At 43.1% G+C, this 23,899-nt stretch overlaps 2 protein-coding genes across 2 annotated transcripts; one reads left to right on the top strand and one right to left on the bottom strand.

The window, feature by feature from the left end:
• The first annotated feature begins 978 nt into the window (after positions 1 to 978).
• On the top strand, positions 979 to 7,498 carry LOC121089628 (C-type lectin domain family 7 member A-like). Its single transcript, XM_040597001.1, has 5 exons — positions 979 to 1,219; positions 2,783 to 2,881; positions 5,023 to 5,174; positions 6,125 to 6,243; positions 6,512 to 7,498. Exons 1-5 carry the CDS (start codon positions 1,129 to 1,131, stop codon positions 6,669 to 6,671), a joined length of 621 nt encoding a protein of 206 aa, XP_040452935.1. The 5' UTR covers positions 979 to 1,128; the 3' UTR covers positions 6,672 to 7,498.
• A 9,110-nt stretch (positions 7,499 to 16,608) lies between these two features.
• LOC121089001 (natural killer cells antigen CD94-like) lies at positions 16,609 to 23,076 on the bottom strand. Its single transcript, XM_040595726.1, has 6 exons — positions 21,392 to 23,076; positions 20,174 to 20,263; positions 18,940 to 19,038; positions 18,545 to 18,699; positions 17,883 to 17,995; positions 16,609 to 16,843 (listed from the first exon to the last, which is right to left on the bottom strand). The coding sequence occupies exons 1-6, from the start codon at positions 21,501 to 21,503 to the stop codon at positions 16,720 to 16,722; spliced, it is 693 nt and encodes a 230-aa protein (XP_040451660.1). The 5' UTR covers positions 21,504 to 23,076; the 3' UTR covers positions 16,609 to 16,719.
• Between the last annotated feature and the right edge of the window lie 823 nt (positions 23,077 to 23,899).

Raw genomic sequence — 23,899 nt, 5'->3', positions numbered from 1 at the left:
GGTATCTTCTGTGCTACCTGGTGCTCATCCTTGTTCCTGACTTAATAGCTGGTGAGACCAGCAGTTCTTGGGCTGTGTGTGGTACAGCCACATGAAATAAACCCGAAAATCTCATTCCTGTCATTTTGCCAGAAGACCTAGATATACCAGGAAATGTAGGACCAGTTAAGTTTATCCATCTTATTCCTAGGACTCAAAGTCCGAGAGAGCATGGTGCAGGTGCTCAAGCTGGCAGGTGACCCCTCCTGGCACGCAGCCGCAGCCCTAGCAGAATGGCACGCTGCTGTGCTCTGTTAATCACTCTGGCTAAATGGCAGTGATTATCACATGAGACTGCTTCCAGCCCAGAGCTAGTCCAGAAAGCACAGCATCATACTCTGGTACATGAATTTTCTACCCAGACTCCCAATTAGTTCAGCATATTTCTTCGGCTCATTACCTTTTACAGTGCAGACATATCTGGAACAGCAGCTGGGAAACCTGGATTCATTTCTTTGTCTCCTAGGACTGGGCAACGGCTGTGAGAAGTCGATGTGCTACCCCATCAGGGTAAGCGCGATGTGCTTACAAACAGTGAGCAAAGGTGATCAGTATGTTTCTCCCTTCCATTTGCCTCTAGTCCTCCTGTGCTGCCTAAGAGATCGAGGAGCCCTTCTGGCTGAATTTATTTAATATTAATAATTGTGTAATAAAGCCAGGAAACACCCCCCCTGCTGCTGAAAAACTTCAAGGGATTGTTTAGACTTAATAAAAAAGTAATGTAATTTCCTCTTTGTCTCTCCCCTTCCTTCTTTGTATTTCCACAGAAAGGATGGGCTCCCAAATTGGGTAACTCTATGCATCTGTTCCAGGAACTGAGAACTGCGAGATTTCTGTGCCCCATTGCATTTTTGCACACACAGGAGATTTAAATACTATTCTGGGACTCTGCTGCATGTAAACAACCCCCAGTATCACTGTGTCATAAAATCCTTTAGTATGAGCCAAAAAACCCTTCTGACTTCTGCATGAATCACTCTGCTAGCTTCCAATGACACCGACCAGTCCTTTGATCCCAGCCAGGACCTTATCTCTGTTTCTCGCGTAGGACCAAGCAAACTTTTGAACTCTCCTGTAACCTTGCCAGAAATGACAAGTGGAGAAGTGACATATGCAGACCTGAGGTTTGTAACACTGGAAAAATCCCAGGACCAGGAGCTCCAGACTGCCAGAGCAAAAGGTAGTGGTGGTGTTGGGGGGCAGCTCTCTCCAAGACAAACTCTCACCTTGGAGAACATTTTTCATGTGGCTCTCAGAGGAGGGTGTCGCCTGCCAAGAAGCATCTGGCTTCTGGGAGCCCTTTGGACTTGAATTTTCTAGGAAATTGGGGAAAGAAAGTAAAAAGAGACAGGAGCTTAAAAAGAATGGAAGGGTGGAAAATGTGGAAAACCTGTTCAGATTTGAGAGGAATCACGTAATTATGGTTGTGGGATGCAGTTAAGTAAAAATAAACATGTTCCAGTTAGACATTAGGTGTTAGCTCCTGGAAGTTAGTGAAGTAATCTGCCTAAGGGACCTTGCAAAAGTCTTTCAGCTTTACTTATTTAAATCTGACTAACTGAATGAAGCAAATGCTAGGAAAAACCACATTTTCTCTCAAGGGAAGGAATAGATGGACAAATACCTTTCTGTACTTAAAAATCGTAAATATTATGCTGCATAGCTTCACAGAGGAAGAGAGGAATGTGACTGATCCCAAATCCATGTTCTTTATGCTGTGCATTAGTGCTTTAGAAGTGCTCTGTATAAAAGGTAGTAGCAAAGTAAAGACATGTTATGTTACAGCCCAGCTAAATGTCTGGAGATGAATTTGAGAAATTTGATAATAAATGATAATAAAGAGCTCTTTCTGAAGGAAAATTCCACTTACTGGCTAGGCAGTGGTTATTTCATTCTCACTTGTTGAGGGATCCTTGAGTTTTATACCTGGAGGCTGAAGGTGAACTCCCAGTATCTAGTAGGGTTCTTACTCACTGGTCGGTGAAAGGTTTAGGGAACAGAGAGAATAAAAGGCAAGAATAGCACAGACTGGTATGCCAGTTATTTCTGTTGGTGATTTCAAATTAAAATTAGTATTCCCACTGGAATTTTGTACGGGAGTCTAGTAAAAGAACACAAAATTTTTAAATTGGAAGTAATCCTTTCCTCTGTGATTTGGCACTGTAAATTCACACGGGTGTTTGCATTTGCCCACATTGCAAGAATGGGTATGTGCATTTCCAGGTGTGAGACTATTTCTGTGCAACTGCAGGTATGTGGTTTTATTCACATCTGTATGCCATAATTTCAGATTATTTTGCAGAGGCCTGAATTTCATTGCTGACTGTTTCTGAGTTTATTTTCTGAAAAGGTGAATTCTTTCCTGATTCGGCAGTTTAGGCACTCAAAACACACCCCAATACCTGGATGCATATGAAAATTTCAGCCATGTTGTAAGCACAAATACTTTTTTGATGTTCTTTTCCCACATGCAAAATTCTGTGCTGTTCAGCTTTATTTTTCCAGTTTGTTTTCTTTTAAACATGGCTTGCTAGCTTCCCAGCCCCCAACTCCTAAGAAGGACTGGCCATGGCCAAACGACAGGAATATTTTCATAACGTGACATCACATACTGGTGTGAAACTCAGCAATTCACTGAGCGGACTGCCAGTCATGTTATCTTGTGCAGTGTAGGACCTGCAGATACAAAGATGAAAGGCTCCTCGTTTTGCTTTTTTTTTTTTTTTCTTTTTGTCTATTTCAGATTCCCCCTTTCCATTTTCCTGTTGGCGACTGGCTACAGTAGTTCTTGGGGTCTTCTGCATAAGTTCAGTGGCAGCTGTAGGAGTCTTGGCTGCCAGGCGTAAGTATGGTCACAGAAGGGGTGTTTGGAGTTCAGTGTGGACAGCTAGACGTCTAGGAAATTAATTAAGGGGGAGGGAGGGTTAGCCTGAGGGATTTAATGATGAAAAAGGTATCCCTTGCTGGCAGAGTTTACCCTCTCAAGGGATCTCCCAGTCTTTGAAATTGGGATGTATTACATCTTGCTCATAGATGTGCACAGACTGTATGTAGGTCAGGTATATTCAGTCATGGGGAGGTACATGTGTCCTTGGTAAGTTTATTCAGGCTGCATTGAGCAGTTTAGCTTTAATATTAATGGAACAATTTCATTCTTGTTTTGCTGTGATTCAAATCATCCTGGTCCGCCACCTTGTGCGTGAAAGGGATGAAAACTTCACCCTGCGAAAGGCAATTATGGAAAGCCTCAACCAGCAGCTGGAGCTCCTCCAGGCTCAGAATTTGAACTTGACAGAGACTGTAAAGCAGCTTACCACCTCCAGAGGTACACAGTGGTGGGAAGATGGTGGTTCCATCACATTATGGTAGCCACAGATTTATTTTTTTTTTTGTCAACCATACTGGAAGAAAAAAAATCAAAATCTCTAAAATTGCCCTGAATTATTTCATTTAAAACCAAGTTTCAACCGAGTCAGCCAAAAGGCTGCATTTCCATTTTGATTATTTTTTAAGTAAACTTATCTTTCTGACGTAAGTTTATTGAATTTTTGTAATGGACCTGGTTTATGCCCTAAAACAAATATTTTCATTCAGAAAATACCATGATGATGACCCTTTTTTAAAAAAACACACCCATTTTTCTAATAGGTAAATTAATTGATGCTACCATTCCTTCTTTCACAGTCAGTTTCAGGGAATTCTAGTAAAAAAAAAAAAAATTGACAGAAAATTTCTGCTGGCTTTAATTGTCTGAAATGCTTTGACTCCTCAAGACAGCTTCGTTCTGTTATGGTGTAGTGGATGCAGCAGTGTAAATACTGCTGCTCTCTACCAAATGGGATTGTAATCACTGGCTTCAACAGTTCATGGACTATATCCTGAGGGTATTCTTTTTTTCAGTGCAAAATAGTGGTGTGAAAATTTCATGATGGGTGAGCTGAATACACTACATTATCATATAGCAGAGGAAAGAGAATCATAATAAATTAACATCTTGTGAGAGAGTGGCAAAGTTATTATCTATACAAATGTCTGCATTTGAATTTAGCACAAACCAGAAGCTGCTTCTAAGAGCCAAGTGCACTGTGCTGTGCTATCTGTTGCCATCCGGCATCAAGTTCTGGAATTCCCAGCTGGCACTGGTTTGTTACACTATGGTCCTGTGAGCTGCAGAGCAACAAACATGATTCACCCTATAGCTGGGACCCAGTTCCCAGAGATGTCCAAAATATTTTGTCTGGCAGGTTTTTCTGCTGCTTGCAGTTATTTCAGTTTCTAACTAGAAACAGAGTTCCCCAAATGGTGCGAGAGTGAAAGAAAAATCCAGCATCTGAATTCTTTGTGGCTTCAGTATTACTCAGGGTCCCAACAGGTATCTAACAGAATAAGGTGTCAGAAAGAGTCAAAAGTGCAGCTGTCAGAAAGGTATTTTCTTTAACAGCAGTGGGCTCATTAACTTTCACTACAGCTGGTCATCACTGTCTGATGTTTGCACACTGAATCCATGGCAAGTATGAAATGAAATTGAATTGTAAAACATATAGCAGGGAAGAGCTGGCCCTGATATTAACAAGAAGTTAAAAGTAAGTTCACATGAATAGACATGTACTCATATGACTGAAAGTCTAAGTTTTCTTTTACATCCACCTGTATCCATGTCTCTGTGAACATGGCTCAACCTTCCAAAATTTCCTCTGTTTGTGTTTTACTAGCACACTCCAGGTTTGCTGGTCAGATTAAAAAAGTCTTTATTATTTGTTTTTCTGATTTTCATGTTTCTAAAAACATTTTTCTAGTCTTCTGGCAACTGAGTTTATTAAGTCTCCGATGAAGACATGAATTTAGCTGCAGAATGAAGGCGGAATTGTTGCTCCTCTGTGATAGAGAGGCTGTGCACTGCTCTAGTGATCCTGCAGGGATCCACTAGACCACTCGAGACTGCTGAGGCTGCCAAACCTGATCAGGAGCTCTTTTGTTTTCAAGGACATAAATGTATTCCTTGTCCTGAGAACTGGCTACAGCATGGGGAGAACTGCTACCACTTTTCAAAGGAATGGAAAACTTGGCAAGAAAGCAAGACTCGGTGCTCTGCTCTGGATTCCAGACTTCTTAAGATAGAGAGTAAGGAAGAGCTGGTAAAGATTATTTTTTTCTCTCTTTCTAATTATATACTCTGCTTTTTACTGTGGCCTGAACAGCCACTCCCATCCTTCCACTGGTGCAGTATGCTATGGCATGCGCGTGCTGGACTGAGCGGCAAAACGTGTCCATGCCCCTTTGGAGCCCCTCTACCTGAGCTGTGGCTTCACCCTCCCTGGTGCATCTCTACTGTCTTCAGTGAACTTAACTGAGACACACCAGCTTGGGTCTGCATCTAGATCCTCATCCCACCTCAGGGCAAAGACATCTGAGCTAGTACTGGCTGCAAAGTCTTTTGTTGCCTTGCTGGAGCAAACTATTTAGCAAATATCAGAAGCCTGGCCTTCAGCTTCCTGCTGTCCACAGCTAGAAAGCTCATCAGCCTGGCTTGCTCCCTGAACTCTTCTCCCACGTGAGAAGAGGATCCATATCTTTTTCTGACTCGTAAGTTGTAGATGAAGCAGCAGATAAAGCACAGCTAGGGGAGCTCTTCACTGTGAAGGAATTTCTACCCAGACTCTTAATGGCAACAGGATTATGTCTTGAGCTCTGTTGTTTTACTGTATTTTGAATTCCCTGTGTACAATGATAGCAGACAATGCAAAGGCCTTTTCATGCCGGACTTCTGCAACCAGGGTGTTGGAAGGAAGTAGTTATCCTGTACCCATTGCCCAGCTAATGTGAAGGCTTCAGTTATCTCAACTTCCTCTTCAGTTGAGAGCTACTGAAAGCTACCGAAAGCTCTCAGCAGGTTCTTTTTCCTTATTTCCAAAACAACACAGGCTGCCAGGAGTAAGAGGCACTGCCCAGATTCACTTGAGAAACAAAGCCTGTTATGCAGGGTGTGAGCAGCTGGTTTTCATGTGCCTCTCTCCTTCTCCAAATCATAGGCCATTATGACTGAAGCAGGGATGTGATTCACGGCTTTGCATTTATTTCCATACAGGACTTCACAATGCGATCAGCAGAGCTTTACGGTTCTGACTCTTTCTGGATTGGGCTGTCGCGCAGTGGAGCTGAGGGGCCCTGGCTGTGGGAGGATGGATCAGCTTTCTCCCCTGATCTGTGAGTCACTGCACAGATAGGAACAGACCACATCCAGGCGCATTTGTTATTAGCCAGAGCAGCAATCTTTACTCGCCACTCAGTAACCGCCTGTCCCCCCACCTGCTTGCCAGCAGATTACCCATCACTCACTCACCAACCTGGGCAAGCCCCCGTCAGAGAGCTTGTATGCTGTTGTGGGTCAAATGGGTAGCAGCAGCTGGGAATTACTGTATCAGCCTGTGACTTTTTCCATGGGATGATGAATATATCTGCTATTTTTTCACAGGTTTCAGATCCGAGCCAGCTCAAGTCCTTTCCTGGATTGCGTGTGGCTTCAACGTGCAAACATAGACAATGCAGGATGTGGCGAGTACAAATTTTACATTTGTGAGAAAGTGGTGGATCCTGCGGTGGTCGAGCAAGCGAGCTACTCAAGGAAGCACTAGCGTGCAGAGCTCTGCGGAGCCCCGTCCTGGGATAGCTGTTGTGGGGGTGAGTTCTGCCCCATGGCCTGCGACAGGGAAAATGATTCTGAGCTCAGGTTAATGTAACATCAGGCATAATCTAAGCTTAACTTGCCCTCTGGCAATGCACATCAGCCAGATTCCTTCTTGGACTTTTTTTAAAACAACTTCATTCCCTCTTTCTTCTTCTAGCCCTTGTATTCTTGTGAAACTGTTTCTATCCACTTCTCAAAAATTCCTTTCTAAATGAAACAAAAATAAGTATATGATTTCAGAACTCTGTTTTAAAGATTCATACCTATCTCCCAGAAACAGGAATTAATGACTGTTTGTAAAAGCAACACATCATGTTTTCAAAAATATATCCACTGGTTATTCACGGATGTGAGCTCCCAATTTGCAATAAATTTCCAAATATTTGATTTAATTTCACTCCCCACCTGTGATAACTAGAAAGTGCAACAGAATAATCCTGAATCAGAAGATAAATAAAAATATTTCTAGTTCTCCTGGTCAGAGAAAAGAGCTTTCAAACGGGATTGCATGCCTTATGGGCTTATAACCCAGAAGGCGAAGACACAACACATTTTTATTGAGGGAAGTCAGCAATGTTTAATGCCCAGGACTTCCAGTCCTGCCACTAGTGGATTGTTCTGCAGCACTGGGCATTAGTGGGGAAAATGCATTCCTCTAAGACATCTGTCCTGATAATTATCCGTGTCACACTTGATCCAATTCTTTGATTTCTCAAATCCATTTTCCATTTTGTTGCTGAATTTCACAACTGGAATAAATATCGCTGCTACTGACCTTTCCTGTAGTGTGTCTTTTTAGTAAGTCACTGTGCACAGTCGGCTCTACAATCATCAAATACAAATTAATGACACAAAGCTTCCTGCTGCTTTGCTGCTGTTTAGGAGGCTGTTTGAAGAAAAGACTGCATCAGAGAGAGCATCTCTCTTCTATGGCACTAGCAAACAATAGAGGTCTTCCTTTGAAATTTCTCGGGAAGAGTCAAGTTTATAGTTGGGACTTCTGTTCCTGTGTATGTTTTGTACTAATTTCATCCATTCAATGAAAATTGAACTGTGAGTCAGGGAAGGTGGAGGTATTTAGGCAAGCCTCTAATTATATTTATTTCAGACAAAGCTATGCATCAGAATTGTGCAGCAGCAACCGCCACGAAGTGTACTGCATCCCTCACTAAATGAGCATTTAGCAATACGCCAATTATCTTAATTATGGATATGAAGAAGTAATTTAGAGGAGCAAGGACAACAGAGAGTATCTTGCCACACAGCGCTCTCGTAGTCTGGAAATGCTACATTTTCTAAGTCTAAGCACAGGACCTCAGCAGCCATGGAGATTCTGCCTGGGATCCCAGCACTGGCTGGTCTATAGGGGATGCAGAAATGACGTGAATGATGGGAGGGGTGACCCATACAGGCTGTTGTTCTAACGTGCAGGGCATGTTGGGACACCCCATCTCATAACCCTAGATAATTCAAGAGGATCTTAAAGATCACACCACAAGGAAGCAGGAAAGTCCTCACTGAGGGGGCTGGTATGAGGAGTCGTCGGTGAAGAGCTTAAGAAGTGAGTGAGACTGATGTGAGGGAACCGGTGTGATGGGCAGGGGAACAGTGGACCAGTGAGGGGATGGTTGGCTGAGGGGGGCTGGCTGAAAGAAAGTACTGCATGGGAAAAGCACTGTTATTATGGACTATTGCTGGGAGTGAAATGCTGCAGAAAATGAAGAAAGGAAACGTTGAGTGAAAGTCTGCTGTTCTGTACTGGGTTTGAGAGGAGAATTCTTTAGCCTGTCTTGTCCACCTGTCTGGGACATGAAGGTCCCTGTGCCTGGCTGCTGAATATTCACAAGCTTAGGAACTTATAAAACAAGCGGTAAGTTCCTTGTCCTCATTCCTGTCTGGATTTTTTCATTTTATACCACATCTTCATGCCTCAGTGACTTGTAATTATAATCACTACATGATGAGCCAAGTTGCACAGAATAGAAGAGCACATGGCATCCAGTAATTGCCCTGAGATGTGCAGTGTACAACCTATTACTGTGTGTGTTTGGGTAATACCGAACCCTGAATTTGCTTAATATGCAGCATAAATTGTTTCTTGTATTTTGGCTGAAACCAGGAGAGAAAAATTTAGTTATATGTAAAATCACAAGACAATAATTATTTTAACAGATATCTTTTGTTATATGAGGTTCAAATGTTCAGAAACTTAGAACAATTCAGAACTAAGCAATTTCATGCACGCATCTTCTGCACTTTACACTTTCCCTTAGCCACCTATGCACATTGGTTCATCTTCTAAATCACCTTGTGCATTCTTCATGCAATTCTTCTTAACTCCCTTTGAAATAGCCTGTTCAGAAATCTTTCTCAGATTTCCCAGGGTCCATTAAACGAGTTGGCTCGCAGGAGGCTGTGCTGTGCTGCTGAGTAAAGTAAGCAAAGAGTTAGAGAAACAGGCTTTCCACTGGGCTTCACAAGTCATGCTAACCATTGCATTTTGCACAGCTACCTGGAAAGTTTGGACCTTTGAAATTAGTGCAACTTCAATGTTAATTTGTCTTAAGGGTGATGTCATCTCTGCTATCGTTTGGCTGCAGAAGGCATTTAAAACTGCCAAGATTCAAAAGGCAGAATGCAATCATATTCTCTAATTGAATGAACTGAGTCATTTCAAGTCATACAATGCTCATAGGCAAATCGTTAGAATTTCCTGCACACTGGAAAAGGCAGAGTGAATTTTTTTGTTTTATAGCCACCACTAGATTAGTAATTAGTTGCTGTCTGTTCTTGCCATAAGGTTTTCATAGCCCAAAAGTTCTCTGTTCCTGATGTTAGGTTGTTCACAGTAATAAAAAAATCTCGAGTTTATAATTAGCCTTTTCAGTTCAATACAACATCCATTAAAATCAGAGTATAATCAGCGTTGTACCCATGCCACATTGTTACACAACAAACCTTCAGCTCACAGACCGCTCTCAGTGCTTCTTGGCAAACAACTTCCCTACTGCTCCCAACATGCATATTTGGCTCAATAGATCTACCAAAGTCATGAATGTTTTTCTTCGTAGTACCTGTGTGTTTTAAAGACAAACTGTTCTGCTCATTTTTCTTATATTGCTTTCATGGAGTCACAGAATCACAGAATGGTTGGGGTTGGAAGGGACTTCTGGAGATCATCTAGTCTAACCCCCTGCTAAAGCAGGTTCACCTAGAGCAGGTTGTACAGGGTCACACCCAGGTGGGGTTTGAACATCTCCAGAGAAGGAGACTCCACAGTGTCTCTGGGCAGCTGTAGAGGAATTATAGAGGAATGAAGGCAGTTAATTAACATTGATAGTATACAGCTGTGGGCTGGCTTCAGGGGCGGTGGGTTGGCTGATGTGGGTAATGTGCAGCTGTGGCTGGTTCCTGCTAAGTAGTTAAATGGCTCTGAGAGGTGAGGAAGAGGAGCATGGGGTGAAGAGAAACCTGGAAGAAGCAGTGGGAAGAGAGAGTGTGCACACACTCTGAATGCAGGAGAGGCCCCAGGAGAAGAAGGGGGCCTGGATGAGGAGAGGCTGGCTGGAAGAGAAGCACTGGATGAAGAGAGAACCTGGATGCAGCAGAGGTGAGAAGCAGGGTGGGCTGGCCTGAAGAGGATGAAGAAACAGCACAGACAGTAGATGAACTTTTGAAACCTTGTGGGGGATTGGTGGCTGTGCTGGGGCAAGGTGTGGGAACTACTTATTGAAGTTAACCTGGTATGGGATGGTAAAACCTCTGTTGTAGCTGTGTAGGTTTGATGGTGCTGTAACAGAAGCCTGTTACAGTGCTCTGCCACCCTCAAAAGTAAAGAAGTTTTTCCTCGTATTCAGATGGAACTGCTCATGTTGTCATTTGTGACTGTTATCCTGTCACTGGGCACTACTGAAAAGAGCCTGGGCCCATCCTCTTGACACTCTTAAGATATTTGTAGACATTGATAAGATTCCTTCTTCATCTTCTCCAGGCTGAACAGGCCCAGCTCTCTCAGCCTTTCCTCCCAAGGGAGATGTTCCAGTCCCCTGAGTCAGCTTTGTAGCCCTCCGCTGGACCCTCTCCAGTAGTTCCCTGTCTCTCTCGAACTGGGGAGCCCAGCGCGGGACACAGCACTCCAGATGCAGCCTCACCAGGGCAGAGCAGAGGGGCAGGATCACCTGCCCTGACCTGCTGGCCACGTTCCTCCTAACGCACCCTGGGATCCCATTGTCCTCCCTGGCCACCAGGACACACTGCTGGGCCGTGGGCAACTTGCTGCCCACCAGGACTCCCAGGTCCTTCTCCACAGAGCCGCCCCCCAGCAGGCCAGCCCCAGCCTGCCCTGGTGCGTGGGGTTGTTCCCCCCCAGGGGCAGGACCTGTGTTGAGCTTCACCAGGTTCCTCTGTGCCCAGCCCTCCAGCCTGCCCAGGTCTCACTGAAGGCAGCGCAGCCTCCTGGTGTGTCAGCCACTCCTCCCAGCTTGGCATCACCAGCAAACTTGCTGAGGGTGCGCCCAGTCCCTTCATCCAGGACACTGATGAAGAAGTTGAACAGGACTGGACCCAGTACTGACCCCTGGGGAACACCAGTAGCTACCGGCCCCCAGCCAGACTGCGCTGTTGATCACAACCCTCTGAGCTCTGCCATTCAGCCAGTTCTCAGCCCACCTCACTGTCTGCTCATCTACCCCACGCTGCCTGCGCTTACCTGTGGGGGTGTTACGGGAGACAGAGTCAAGAACCTTGTTGAGGACAAGGCAGACAACATCCACCACTCTCCCCTTGTCTACCCAGCCCATCATTCTATCATAGATGGCTATAGGTTAGTCAGGAATGATTTCTGACTAATGTTGACTACTTCTGATAACCTTCTCCACATGCTTTGAGATGACGTCCAGGATGAGCTGTTCCATCACCTTTCCAGGGATGGAGGTGAGGCTGACTGGTCTGTAGTTTCCTGGGTCCTCCTCTTGCCCTTTTTGAAGACTGGAGTAATACCAGCTTTCCTCCGGTTTTCAGGCACCTCTCCTGTCCTCCATGACCTTTCAAAGATGATGGAGAGTGGCTTGGCAATAACATCTGCCAGCTCCCACAGCATTTGGGAGTGCATCCCAGGGGCCCCAGGGACTTGTGGGTTTCAGTTGCTTCATATTGACATATAGCTGCACAATCAGCTAATTCGTCAGCAAAGCTCAAAGATGCAACCTTGAATGGAGTGTCACAGCTTTGCTTTTTAGTGAGTTTTTTTCTCTGCATAGTTGTGCTCTTTACCTTTGGTTGCAGACAGTAAACCACCTGTGCCATGCAAACTTAAACAAATCCAAGTGGGGAAAAATGTTCTTGCAGCAAGATCCCAATACTCATAATTAGCGGAGAAAATAGATGCGTGTCTGATTTCATGTGGAGACAGAAGCTGCTGCCTTTAAACCACAGGTCTTGCAAAATATACTGTCATTTTTCAAGTTGCACAGCCACATGATATATGGAAAATGTTGCTAAATCACCTCTGCTAAGGACTGCTGAGAGAAAAAGGAAGCAAGGAGAGAAGCACAATGATTTACTGGAAATGTCACTGTAAACGCAGCTGCATATTGGGTGCTTTGAGTGAAATATTTAAGTTTTCTGAGGTTTTCAGTTTTGTTTAAAATGAGTGTTCATGTCCTAGACCTAAAATCAAAGTCAAAGCCATGAGAGATGGTCAAGAGAGTTTTTTTCTGTGCACTCGGAATTCTGCAGACAGTCGGGATTTTGGGAACTTACATTTAAACCTATACATTCAAGTTTGTTTAGTCTAGTCTTTTGCCCTCTCTCCAATCTTTGATTCTTTTCCCACCACCATCTCATGCCTAACCCTCTTGGGTAAAAGAAAAAGGGAGCATTGCTCATCCTCCAGTTCCCTGGCTAGAGTCATGTGGGGATTTCTCCTTTTGCTAAATTAAGATTCCCATCCTGCAAATTTATCAAAAAGAAACTTGTGATTTTACATTTGAAAACTAAAATGCAGAGCTTGTCTAAATGCTTCAAGAGAAGCCCATTTCTATTTCAGAAATTTGGATTCAGTAGTTTGCAATCACATATATATGCCTGCTATCCTGAAAACTTAACTACCTTCCCTGCTCCTTACCATTCTGGAGGCCCCCCAGGAAACTAAGCAGGAAGAAATACTCACTCTTCCTGTAGAAAGGTTGCCCTTTTGTTCTGATTTGAAAAAAAATTGTTCAGAGTTGTGAAATATTCTTTGGCAGAGAAAGACCTCATAAGTCTGATTAAGCCATCAGCAGCAAAGCCAGTATTTCCTCCCTATTCAGTGTTTCCTGCATTTTATTCCCCTCTCATTCTTTAGTTTTATTGGACTTTTTTTTTTCAGAAGAACATAGCTGTTGACAGTAGGCACCTGAAACAGACTCAACTGACATATGGAATTGGAGCACTCAGTTGGAACACACTTAATGCACAGGTGTCCTTTGTAGGTAAAACATTTCCAGGAGATGGACAGTTAAATGAGCATGGTGAAGTCATATTTGCTGTTATTTATCATGTCAAATTAAGTTGAAGGCTTGTCATAGTACAAGTTGTGATGCATATACTTAATAAGAACTATGTAGCTGGAAAGAGTATTTGGTAGTGTGAAATAAATCATTAACATTAACTTGCCCATGTTATTATGGCCAAAGTCTTATGTGCTTAAATAAATCTGCATTTAGAAGCGTAATACTACAACCCAAGGGAAGGGAGCAGTTTCTTCTGCCGTATAAGTAAGACTATCACAAATATCACACACTTATAGACCAAGATGTGTCATTGTTGAATGTGATGGAGTCAGCTGAATCCCTGTGCAAAATGTATATAGAAATATGCATCAGATTACTAGTAGACACAATGTAGTGTCACATAAAATACATCATGATAACCTTTTCCAATTTTCCACTAAATTCAATTTTCCAACATGAAGTAAAGATCTCAGAGTTACTTTCAAACTTGGAACAATAACAAGGGGATTTTTGTAATCAGCGTTCCTATTAAAAAATGGCAAGCACTGTTAAATTGAGCATCTTATTTGAGCACGGCCACACTGGTATCCCACAGAGATTTTATTCACTAGTGTCTAAAATCTGAGTTCTTGAAAAGACACAATCACTGAATGGTTGAGGTTGGAAAGGACCTCATATCAGAGAGCTAGAACAGCTCTCCCATGAGGAAAAGCTGAGAGAGTTGTGGTTGTTCAGCCTGAAGAAGAGAAGACTCTGGGGAGACCTTATTGCAGCCTTTCCGTATATGAAGGGAACTTATGAGAGAGGCACAGAGAGATTTTTATTGAGGCCTGTAGTGACAGGGCAAGAGGCAAAGGTTTTAAACTAAAAAAAGGGTAGATTTATATTAGACAAAAGAAAGAATTTTTGTATGAAGGGGGTGATGAGGCACTGCCACAGGTTGCCCAGAGAAGCTGTGGATGCCCCCTCATTGGAACTGTTCGAGGTCAGGTTGGATGGGACTTTGAGCAACTTGGTCGAATGAAATTTGTCCCTTCCCAGGACGGGAGGGTTAGGCTAGATGGTCTTTAAAGATGCCTTCCTACCTAACCATTCTGTGAATCTGTGACCTCTGGAGGTCATCTGCTCCATCCCCCCTGCTCAAGCACTGCCACCTAGAATCAGTTGTCTGGGGCTATGTCCAGAACACTTTTTGAATATCTCCGTGGAGGGGGACTCCACAGCCTTTCTGGGCAACCAATGCCAGTGTTTGGTCACCCTCACAGTAAGAAAGTCTTTCCTGATATTCAGAGGGAACCTCTTGTGTTTCATTTTGTGCCCATTGCCTCTGGCCCTGTCACTGGGCACCAGTGTAAGGAGCCTAGTTCCATCCTCTTTGTACCCTCCCTTTAGGTATTTATATACATTAAGAAGTTCCCTTCCAAACCTTCTCTTCTCCAGGCTAAACCATCCCAGTTCTCTCAGTCTTTCTTCATAGGAGAGGTGCTTCAGTCCCTTCATCATTTTCGTGACCCTTCATTGGACCCTCTCCAGTATGTTCATGTCTCTGTTGTACTGAGGAGCCCAGCACTGCACCCAGCACTCCAGGTGTGACCTCACCAGTGCTGAGCAGAGGAGAAGGATCACCTTCCTCGGCCTCCTGGCGACACTCCTCCTAATGCAGCCCAGGATACCGTAAGTGTTCTTTGCCACAAGGGCATACCGTTGGTTCTTGGTCACTTTGGAGTCCACCAGAACCCCAGGTCCTTCTCTGCAAAGCTGCTTTCCAGCTTCTCAGCCTTCAGCATGTACCGGTGCATGGGGTTGTTCCTCTCCAGTTGCAGGACTCTGCACTTCTGCTTACTGAACTTAATGAGGCTCCTGTCAGCCATTTCTTCAGCCTGCTGAGGTCCCTCTGGATGGCAGCACAATCCTCTGGTGTATCAGCCACTCCTCCCAGCTTTGTGTCATTAGAAAACTGCCTGATTATCCAGATCAATAATGAAGATGTTGAACCAGATCAGATCCAGTGTTGACCCCTGGGGTTCACTGCTAGTGACTGGCCTCCAGCTGTAGAGTTTATGCCACTGATCACCACCCTCTGGGCTCATCTGCTTAGCCAGTGTTCAATCCACCCTACTGTCTGCTCATCCAGCCTGTACATCAACAGCTTCTCTATGAAGATCTTATGGGAGAAAGTGTTGAAAGCCTTACTGGTGTCTAGTCAGATAATATTCACTGTTCTTTCCCCATCTACCAAGCCAATCATATCATCATAAAAGGTTGTCAGGTTGGTCAAGTACGACTTCCCCTTCATGAATCCATGCTGGCTACTCTCAGTCACCTTCTTTTCCTTCATGTGCCTTGAAATGGTTTCCAGAATTAGTTGCTCCGCCAGCTTCCTAGGGATTGAGGTGAGGCTGACCAGCCTGTAGTTCCCTGGGTCCTCCTTCCTGCCCTTACTGAAGATAAGAGTGACACTTCCTTTCCTCCAGGTCCTCAGGCACTTCTCCCAGTTGCCATGATCGTGATCAATCAGGCAGTATTGACAGTTGTCGTGCAATGACATCTGCCAGCTCCCTCAGCACTTGTGGGTGCATCCCGTCAGGGCCCATGGACTTACGCATGTCCAGCTTGCTTAAACATTCCCTGACCTGATCCTCTTCCACATGGGTACGCTTTCCTTGCTCTAGACTTTTCTCTGGTCTCGGGGACCTGGGATTCCTGAAGGCTGCTTTTGCCATCAAAGACTGAGGCAAAGAAGGCATTCAGTACCTCAGCCTTTTCCAGGTCCTGTGTCACCAGCTCCCCTACCTCATTCAGCAGTGAGTCTACATTTTCCCTAGTCTTCCTTTTGTCACCCACGTACTTGTAGAAGCTCTCCTTTTTGCCTTTGTCACCCCATCACCAGATTAAATTCCTTTTGGTCTTTGACTTTCTTTGTCAAAGAATTTCTTTTTCAAATTTCTTTGGTCTTTGACTTTCCTAACTTCATCCCTGCATGCTCGGTGTCTCTTTGATCCTTCCAGTTACCTGGCCCTGCTTCTACCCTCTGAATGCATCCTATTTATGCCTGAGTTTTGCCAACATCAGCTTGTTCGTCCATGTACGCTTCCTGACATTCCTGCCTGACTCCCTGCTCATTGAGACAGACCGCTCTTGAGCTTGAAGGAGGCAATCCTTCAATATTAACCAACTTTCTTGGGCTCCTTTTCCCTCCAGGGCCTTATCTTACGGGACTCTTCTGAGCCTTTCTTTGAAGAGGCCAAAGTCTGCTCTCATGAAGAAGAGTTGTGATCTTGCTTTTTACTTGCCTCCCTTCCCTCGGGATCCTGAACAAGATACACCAGATACAGTTATTTAGATTTAGAAAATAATTAATTCCAAATGAAAAATAATAAATAATACCATAAATGTGTGGTTTCCAATGTATTTGTATTAAACATTATATTACACCCCTTCTCTGAAAAACCTAAACATCAAAATCTTCATACTCTTCCAGTTCTTTTTCTGTTGAGAATCTTTTCAGATCAGCTGAACTGCTGCCTTCTCACAGATCCAGGGATTTTTCTCATAACAATTTTCACTGTAAACTCTTGACTTACGATAAAGCACATAGGCACAGTTTTGCTTGGTGGACAAATGAATCCTAGAAAAAACCCACATCATCTTGTTAAAAACACTCATGTACCAATTTTAAAGAAAGGCATAAAACATAATGTATGATTTGGACGATCACACATTATTGCAGATGTTGCTTAATCATTTTAAGGTTCATAAAGGTTGATACAAAATATTGAAGAACATAACAGCTCATTCAGTTCAAGACCGAAGGATCATTCTCCACCTGCCTTCAGCTCAAAGATGTAAAAAAGAAAGCCTGCGTATGGAGCATCATGAAAGCAGAAAATAGCACTAGTTCCTCAACTGTGGTTATGTCACTCCAACCATTGCTTTGTGTTGTGGTAATTTGGGTCTGGAAACTGAAAGGCAGTGGTCTGCCTGCACAGAAACCGAATCATTCTGCTCGATGTCTAGTAGCTGTGGGAAGTGTAAGAATTTGCACCTGTTTCCAAGGAGGCATTGGAGAACTTTCACTTCACAGAGAACAGTATGGGAATCCGAGTTTCCCCCCACACGGTTAGTAAAGGTGAAATACACCAAGTAAGCTGATGAGATTTTACAGAAAAAATAAACAAGTTCTCTTCAGCTAATGTTGACTACTTTTGTGTAATAAATGTTTCAAGATGTTGCTGGAAAAGGGAAGTGAATTTGGGATAATCATGGCTGAGTAGGGAGGCAGGCACAGGCAGACTTTGCAGGAGGTAGGATGTCTTGAAGGAAGTGTGGGTTGCTTCTTATAGAGTAGTGGCATGTTTCATAAAGTGAGTAGGTTTAAATAATAAATGCAGTCACCAGTTGCACTGGTTTGTGGACTCCTTCTCCTGCTCACACTTCCAGTTTTCTGTGACTCTTTCTCTGTTTCAGGGACTGTCATGGTTTAACCCCAGCCAGCAACTAAGCACCACACAGCCACTCACTCACTCCACCCTCCAGTGGGATGGGGGGAGACAATCAGAAGGGTAAAGGTGAGAAAACTCATGGGTTGAGATAAAGACTTCAGTGCACAGGGAGGATATTGTACAAGAGATTAAAACCCACCAACTATTTAAGTTCAGAAAACTTACCAGTCATTTCTCTTTGTAAAAAGTTTTGTATCATCTACCCAAGACCAGCCATCAACTCCGTATGATAATCCAATCCAGTAAGATTGTTTTTGTGATATTTGAGATATGCTGATCTATAAAAAAATGCAAAACCTTTATCACCAAGGAGCTTGTGGGTATTTTTCTTTTTGCAGTACCTGAACAACTACAGTAGAGAGGGGGGGTGATCAAGAAAGAACCAAAGAATGTAATTTCACAATGATTCTCTAAACTCCTCATCAGGCCCTCATAACAGTTTCCAAGAGACAACATCTCTGTTCGGCATGCAGTCAGAAATATTTTGTGTCTGGCATCTCTACTAAATTTAAGACCAGGGGAATAATTCTTAGAGCCCTGTCTCTCAGAGTATTCAAAGACAGTTCCTGAATGAAAGACTCACTGTTAACAACTTTCACAGGATTCATGACACTCATGTTCACTCCTTGGCTGAATAATATCCTGTGTTGCTAGCTACTTCATCATCACACACTTGTGGCTAGATGTTCCGCAGTCTGTGTTGCCTCAGACCTTGGAGACAGGACCCCAAGGTCTGTATGTAACATCAAGACGTACTTGCTGACTGGTGGGGAATTTGAAATAGTCGATACCAATGCAAAGAAATACCAGTATGATTGGAACCATACCAACTTGCTTTTGCTTTTCAGTGTAAGAAGGGTGGCATTCTGGGAGAAGCAAAATTCTTCACTTTCCGGCCACGTGGCCTTTTTTTCTGAAATGTAGAAACAGGTGTCGCCTCCAACCCACTTCCAGTTTACAGGGCAGAGTGAACATGTGGGTCCTAGGACAAAAAGAAACCATCAGTCCCTGATAAACAGCCAAAGGGAAGTCAAGACCCATAGGCCTAGAAAGTCAAAGTTTCCAGCTGAAATGTATATGGTCCTTTATAGGTCATATCTACACTCATTCTTTTAAAAAAACACTAATTATTTAATCTGATATAGCATATAGAAGCCTTGTTTAATCTGGTATAAGGCCTAACACATAGATTTCAGGCTGTGTGAGCAGTAGTTCTACTTACTATTGCTGTTACTGTTTGCATCGCCCATTAAACACAATCTCTCCTTTAGTCCTTGTGAGTTTTCATTACATCCTGCAGGTGCCTTAGAACCTCTGAGACCTGGAATTTATGGAGATATAGAGATGTGAGACAAAAAAGCTGTGATGATGCTACTGCGTGATACATGCTTCATCATATATTGCAATTAAATTTTTGCAGTAGTGTGCTCACATGCAACTCTGATGCTAGTGTCACATATTGGGAGGAGATTAGCAGATGAGAAAATGATGCATAAAGAGATTTCCAAATTTTAAATGCAATTTAATTACAGTGCCATTGCAGGCCACTTGGTAACCTAATAAAGACTAAAATAATGCAAAAAAATATGCTTAGGAAGTAATCATGTTGATCTTAAAGGTAGTTTTATAAGCCTTTGAAAAAACCTAGAATTCTAAACATACTTCAGATTGAAAAAAACTTTTAAATTTTAAACTGGTAAAACTTCTCTGAAGAAAGAGGGGAGGATTTTTTTATGTCTCTTCCTTAACGGTATGTAGATACCAGCTTTTGGTAGCAATGGCTCCGAATGACTGTCTAGGCTCTGTGATAGAAAAGGTAGGTACAGTCATGTCACACATGATAAAAGCTAATATAAAGATAAGAGTTTTCAGTTCTCTTGCACATCCCAGGTAAACTGGGATGAGTGAGTGAAAGAGACAGAAAAAATGGGTTTTCCCTGTGAATCTGAGTACTAGAAGTGTGTCCACAGAAGTTTGTAACATACTAGTATGAACTAATATAAGACAGTCATACAAAAACATGAAAAGTTTATCAAAGGAATGAGACAAGAACTGTTATGCCAGTAGAGACTTGAACAACAGAAGAGGAGAAGGGAAACAACAAACTGATTTATGAAAGTCAACATTAAACTTTTAGCATTGAATTTGAATTAGAAAATAAGCAAGTATTAGATGGATAAGGATCCATTCCTTCCACTCTTTCCAAAATATATCATCTTCACTTCTATATCCTTGCTCTGGGCACAGGTCCAGAAAAAAAACCCTTGTCCCTCAAAGCCTTACGTTCATCAAGCTGCAGGTTGATTCATTGCAGGTGGTTAGGAGAAGAAAGGACAGTATATGTGGGGAGGATGAGCTATGACTGTCCTTGTAGCAGTCAGTCTGCCACTTTTCTTCATTGCAGTTATTCCCAAGGTGTTAATATGAATAAAGGAACACTGTAGTTCAGCACTTACCTAGGACTATTATTCCTACGGTGAGGGCCAGGAACAGTGTGAACAAAATGATGATAGCTGGCCACCTTATGGCAAAGGGAGGAGAGTGCCCTGGGAGAAAACAACAATTTATCAGAGGGCAGGGACCCTGTTCAGCAGCACTCCCAACCCTCCATCCCTCCATAAAGAACCATCTGGTGACTCTTGAAAGAGTTTCTCTTCCAGGCTGTATTATATTTTAAGGAACAACCCAAAGGCCAGTTGAGAAGAAGATGTGGTGCCTCGGTTAAAGAGGTCTGTTTGAAAGGAGATACTGGACGTGGTTTAAACAGAACAGATGGGGTATTCCTTGCCTTTGACAGATGATGAAACTATGAAACATTGTAGTGATCCTTTGACTTAGAAGTAGGTGATGCTCCTGTTCTCTTTTGGCAGTACTGTATTACTCTGCTTTGTCAGAACAGACTAAGGAACTGTTTGCACACCATCTTACACTTTGCACAAACCCTTCCCACTCTCAGGGTGCGCAGTGTTCAGGCTGTGTGCCAGCTGTAGGCTGAAACCCAGCTCAGGAAAATTATGAGTCCAAAATATCCAATGAGGTTTCCCTGGATTCAAAAGTTCCTGAGAGTTACCACCACCGAACGGTCATGGCAATGCAGTTATGATGGACCTTTCAGATGAAGGAATACTTATCTCAAGACTGGATGCCCTCTCGAAGTACGTGGTTTAGCCTAACTGGAGCTATGGGACCTGAAGAAGGGAAATGACATGACCTGTGCATTCAGGATTGGTGCTGCCTCATCCCTTCTGGCCTTAAAGGCTATGAATCTTAAGCATTTCCTGAAAAACTGAGGTCCAGAAGGCAAAATGTGGTTTTTTCCTATTAGAATCTGATTGTCCTGTCTCTATAGCCTTTCCCTATAATAATATATAAGCAATAAATAAAACTAACTACATCAAAGCTGATTCCTGCATTCCAGAGTTTGATCCTGAAGCCATCTGTCTTTTCATACAGAAATTTAGGGCAAGTAATGGCAGTAGTTCCACTCTATGCATTTTCACATTCATGCATACTGTTTTTTGTCAAACAAAATGATACAAACCGTGCATTAAACATATAACATTAAACCTATAAGTACATATTTTTCTTATTTACTGAGCTGGACAAGAGAGACTGTTCCTATTGTCATTGTCTGCCATAGTACAGAAAGTTCAAAGAACAAGTGTCAGTCATACCTTGGTTGATGTTCAGGGACATGTAGTGTCTGGCTGGATGCTGTGTCACGTGATTTAATTTAGAGTATCCATCCTCTTCATCTATATTTGTATGCATTATCTGAGAACTCATTCGTGGTTCAGTAACAGTCCTCTTAAAAGACAGACTAAATGATTTATGAAGGAGGAGCAAAACAAAACAAGAAAAGGCAGAAAAAGGGCAGAAAAAGGGAGGGGATAGGAGAATGAATCACACTTTAAAGCCATAAGGCAAGATATTCCTATTCAAGTGTTATGTGTGACTCCTCCTTTTCCTCTCTCAGGGGAAGAACTCCTCCCTTCCCACCCATCACATCTCAGCCTGGGTCTGCATCCCCAGGTCTAGAGACATGTAGGGGTGATGTGAGTCCCAGTAAATCTGTGGCCTGGTAGTTCCCCTCTTTTCCATTTAGTGTTCCCATGTATGTCATCTCCTTTGAACTTTCCACATTTTAAAACAGGACAAACACTTTTGGTTCATCTCAGAGGCAGAATAACCTCAGCTCTGTGCCTTTTTCATTATTCAGTGCTAAGAGCTAAAAATCTAGATGTCTGTATTCAGTTGAGAGCAAAGTTTGCTGCTGAAGCTATTTAGTCACACAGAGGAGGTAGTAAGTACTATCCACAGTCTGATGTCATCTTCTCAGAGGCAGAATTGGGAAATCAGTGTGAGGAAAAAGACACAGACAGGATTTAACAAATAAGAGAAGTGAGCCCTTGTGGCAAAGACTAACCACATACTGGACTGACCTAGCAAGAGTGTAGCAAACAGGGAGAAGGAGGTGATGATTCTCTTCTTTCCATCACTTGTGAGTGTGCACCTGGACTAGTATGTCCAGCTTTGGGATCCCCAGTAAAAAGAAAAACAAAAAAATCCCTTGTAAAACATGTCAATACTAAAACTGGTCAAGGGGAGAGCCACCAAGATACTTAGGAGCTGGAGCACTTTATTCACAGGGACAGGCTGACAACTAGATTTGTTCTGCCTGGAGAAGGGAAAGTTAGGGAGAGTCCAGTTGCAGTCTCTTACTGCATAAAGAGCCTATGGAGAGATGGACCCAGATGTTTAGAGGTATACAGTGAAAGGGCAAGAAGTAATGCTCATAAGTTGCAGGTAGGATGGTCAAATATTTGAAGAGGTGCCCAGAGATGGTGTGTCATCTCCATCCTTGGAGATTTTCTGAACTTGACTGGACAGGGACTGGGCTTATCTGATCTAGCTTTGAAATCAGACCTGCTGAGCAGGAATTTGGACCAGATGGACTTCAGAGATCCCTTCCAAATTAAATCTTTCTGTGGCTCCATGATCTATGAGTATGAAGGGAAGACTCATTAGATTTTTTAGGGGAGAATGCCCAAAGGAAGGATAGTAGGCTGACAGAAACAGCATCATCTGTTCCCCTTTCTTGTAACTTGGAGAGAAAAATCTAGAAAGTGAGAAACAGACTGGATGCTACTTTCTTTAGTAACTCAAATTCTCTGCACCACCCAGCTACAGTAGGACCCCATTTTTCTTTTTGCAAAGCTTAACTCACAGCTTGCTGACCCTTCTGCACAGTGCTGTGTGCTCTTCCCTTTTTCCTCTGGAAGTTCCCCTACCAGGAGAACATAACCAGGAGATACATTAAAAGAATGATGTCAAGAGAGAAGTTTCTGAAAGATTTGCACCTCCCTTGCTGCCTCTGATGTTTCAATTGAGTAGAGGTATATTTAATTTAACATAAAACAAATAAAAAACCTGACCAAGTGAAGGCAGTGACAGAGTGAAGGACTGTGCTCCAGGGACAAAGTTATACCACTTGAAAAATCCTGTTAAACACAGAAGATACTGTGGAAAAGACCAGGCAGGCTTAGAGCAACGTGAATCTATCTGTAGGGTGATGTGTAAATGGAAACTTGTAATTGGAGATGCATGAACCAGAGCTGAGACCTGTGTCAAGGAGTCCAGGCATCTCCAAGAAAAGATGCATGGCAGAACCATGGTACCTTAAGTCTTAAGACTTATGTCTTAAGTGCTTTTGTTTGAAAGGAACCTCTGGAAGTCGTGTGGTTCAACCTCCTGTTCAAAGCTGAGGCAGCTTTGAACTCCGATAAAGTTGCTCAAGGACTTGTGCTGTCAAGTTCGCACAGTCTCCAAGGGCAGAGATCTCCCAGACTCTCTGGATACCTGTTCCTATTTTTGGCCACTCCCACTGTGAATAATGTTCTCCTTGTGTCTAACCAGGATTTCCCTTACTACAGTTTCTGTTAGTTGCCTCTAGTAGGGCTCTAATCAGCCCTGGCAGAGCACGAGTATGAGTATGGTGACAAGATAGAGGGCTCCAAAGGAGCACCTGCTGATAGATAGTCCCATGTCTACCGTCGTAGCTGTTGTCCTGGGCACCTTCTTGTCATCTTTTAGTCACCTTTTACTGATTTAAAAGCATATCAGTGAAAGATGTTATAATGGTTAAATGTTTTAAGATTCTGATTTGAAATAGATGGATCAGA

This window comes from Falco naumanni, chromosome 5 (assembly GCF_017639655.2).
Source record: "Falco naumanni isolate bFalNau1 chromosome 5, bFalNau1.pat, whole genome shotgun sequence".
In the NCBI taxonomy this organism is placed as follows: Eukaryota; Metazoa; Chordata; class Aves; order Falconiformes; family Falconidae; genus Falco; species Falco naumanni.
Note: the sequence above shows the minus strand (reverse complement) of the source record. Positions and strands in the feature narration are given on the sequence as shown.

What these genes read in the sequence shown, in the direction of transcription:
- LOC121089628 (XM_040597001.1), top strand. Translation starts at nt 1,129, where the DNA reads ATGACAAGTGGAGAAGTGACATATGCAGACCTGAGGTTTGTAACACTG. An exon ending in AGGAGTCTTGGCTGCCAGGC is followed by an intron (nt 2,882 to 5,022) that starts GTAAGTATGGTC and finishes TTTGTTTTCAAG; the next exon opens with GACATAAATGTATTCCTTGT. An exon ending in TCAGCTTTCTCCCCTGATCT is followed by an intron (nt 6,244 to 6,511) that starts GTGAGTCACTGC and finishes ATTTTTTCACAG; the next exon opens with GTTTCAGATCCGAGCCAGCT.
- LOC121089001 (XM_040595726.1), bottom strand. Translation starts at nt 21,503, where the DNA reads ATGAGTTCTCAGATAATGCATACAAATATAGATGAAGAGGATGGATAC. An exon ending in TGAAAAGCAAAAGCAAGTTG is followed by an intron (nt 17,996 to 18,544) that starts GTATGGTTCCAA and finishes ATTTTTTTATAG; the next exon opens with ATCAGCATATCTCAAATATC. An exon ending in TTTACAAAGAGAAATGACTG is followed by an intron (nt 16,844 to 17,882) that starts GTAAGTTTTCTG and finishes GGTTTTTTCTAG; the next exon opens with GATTCATTTGTCCACCAAGC.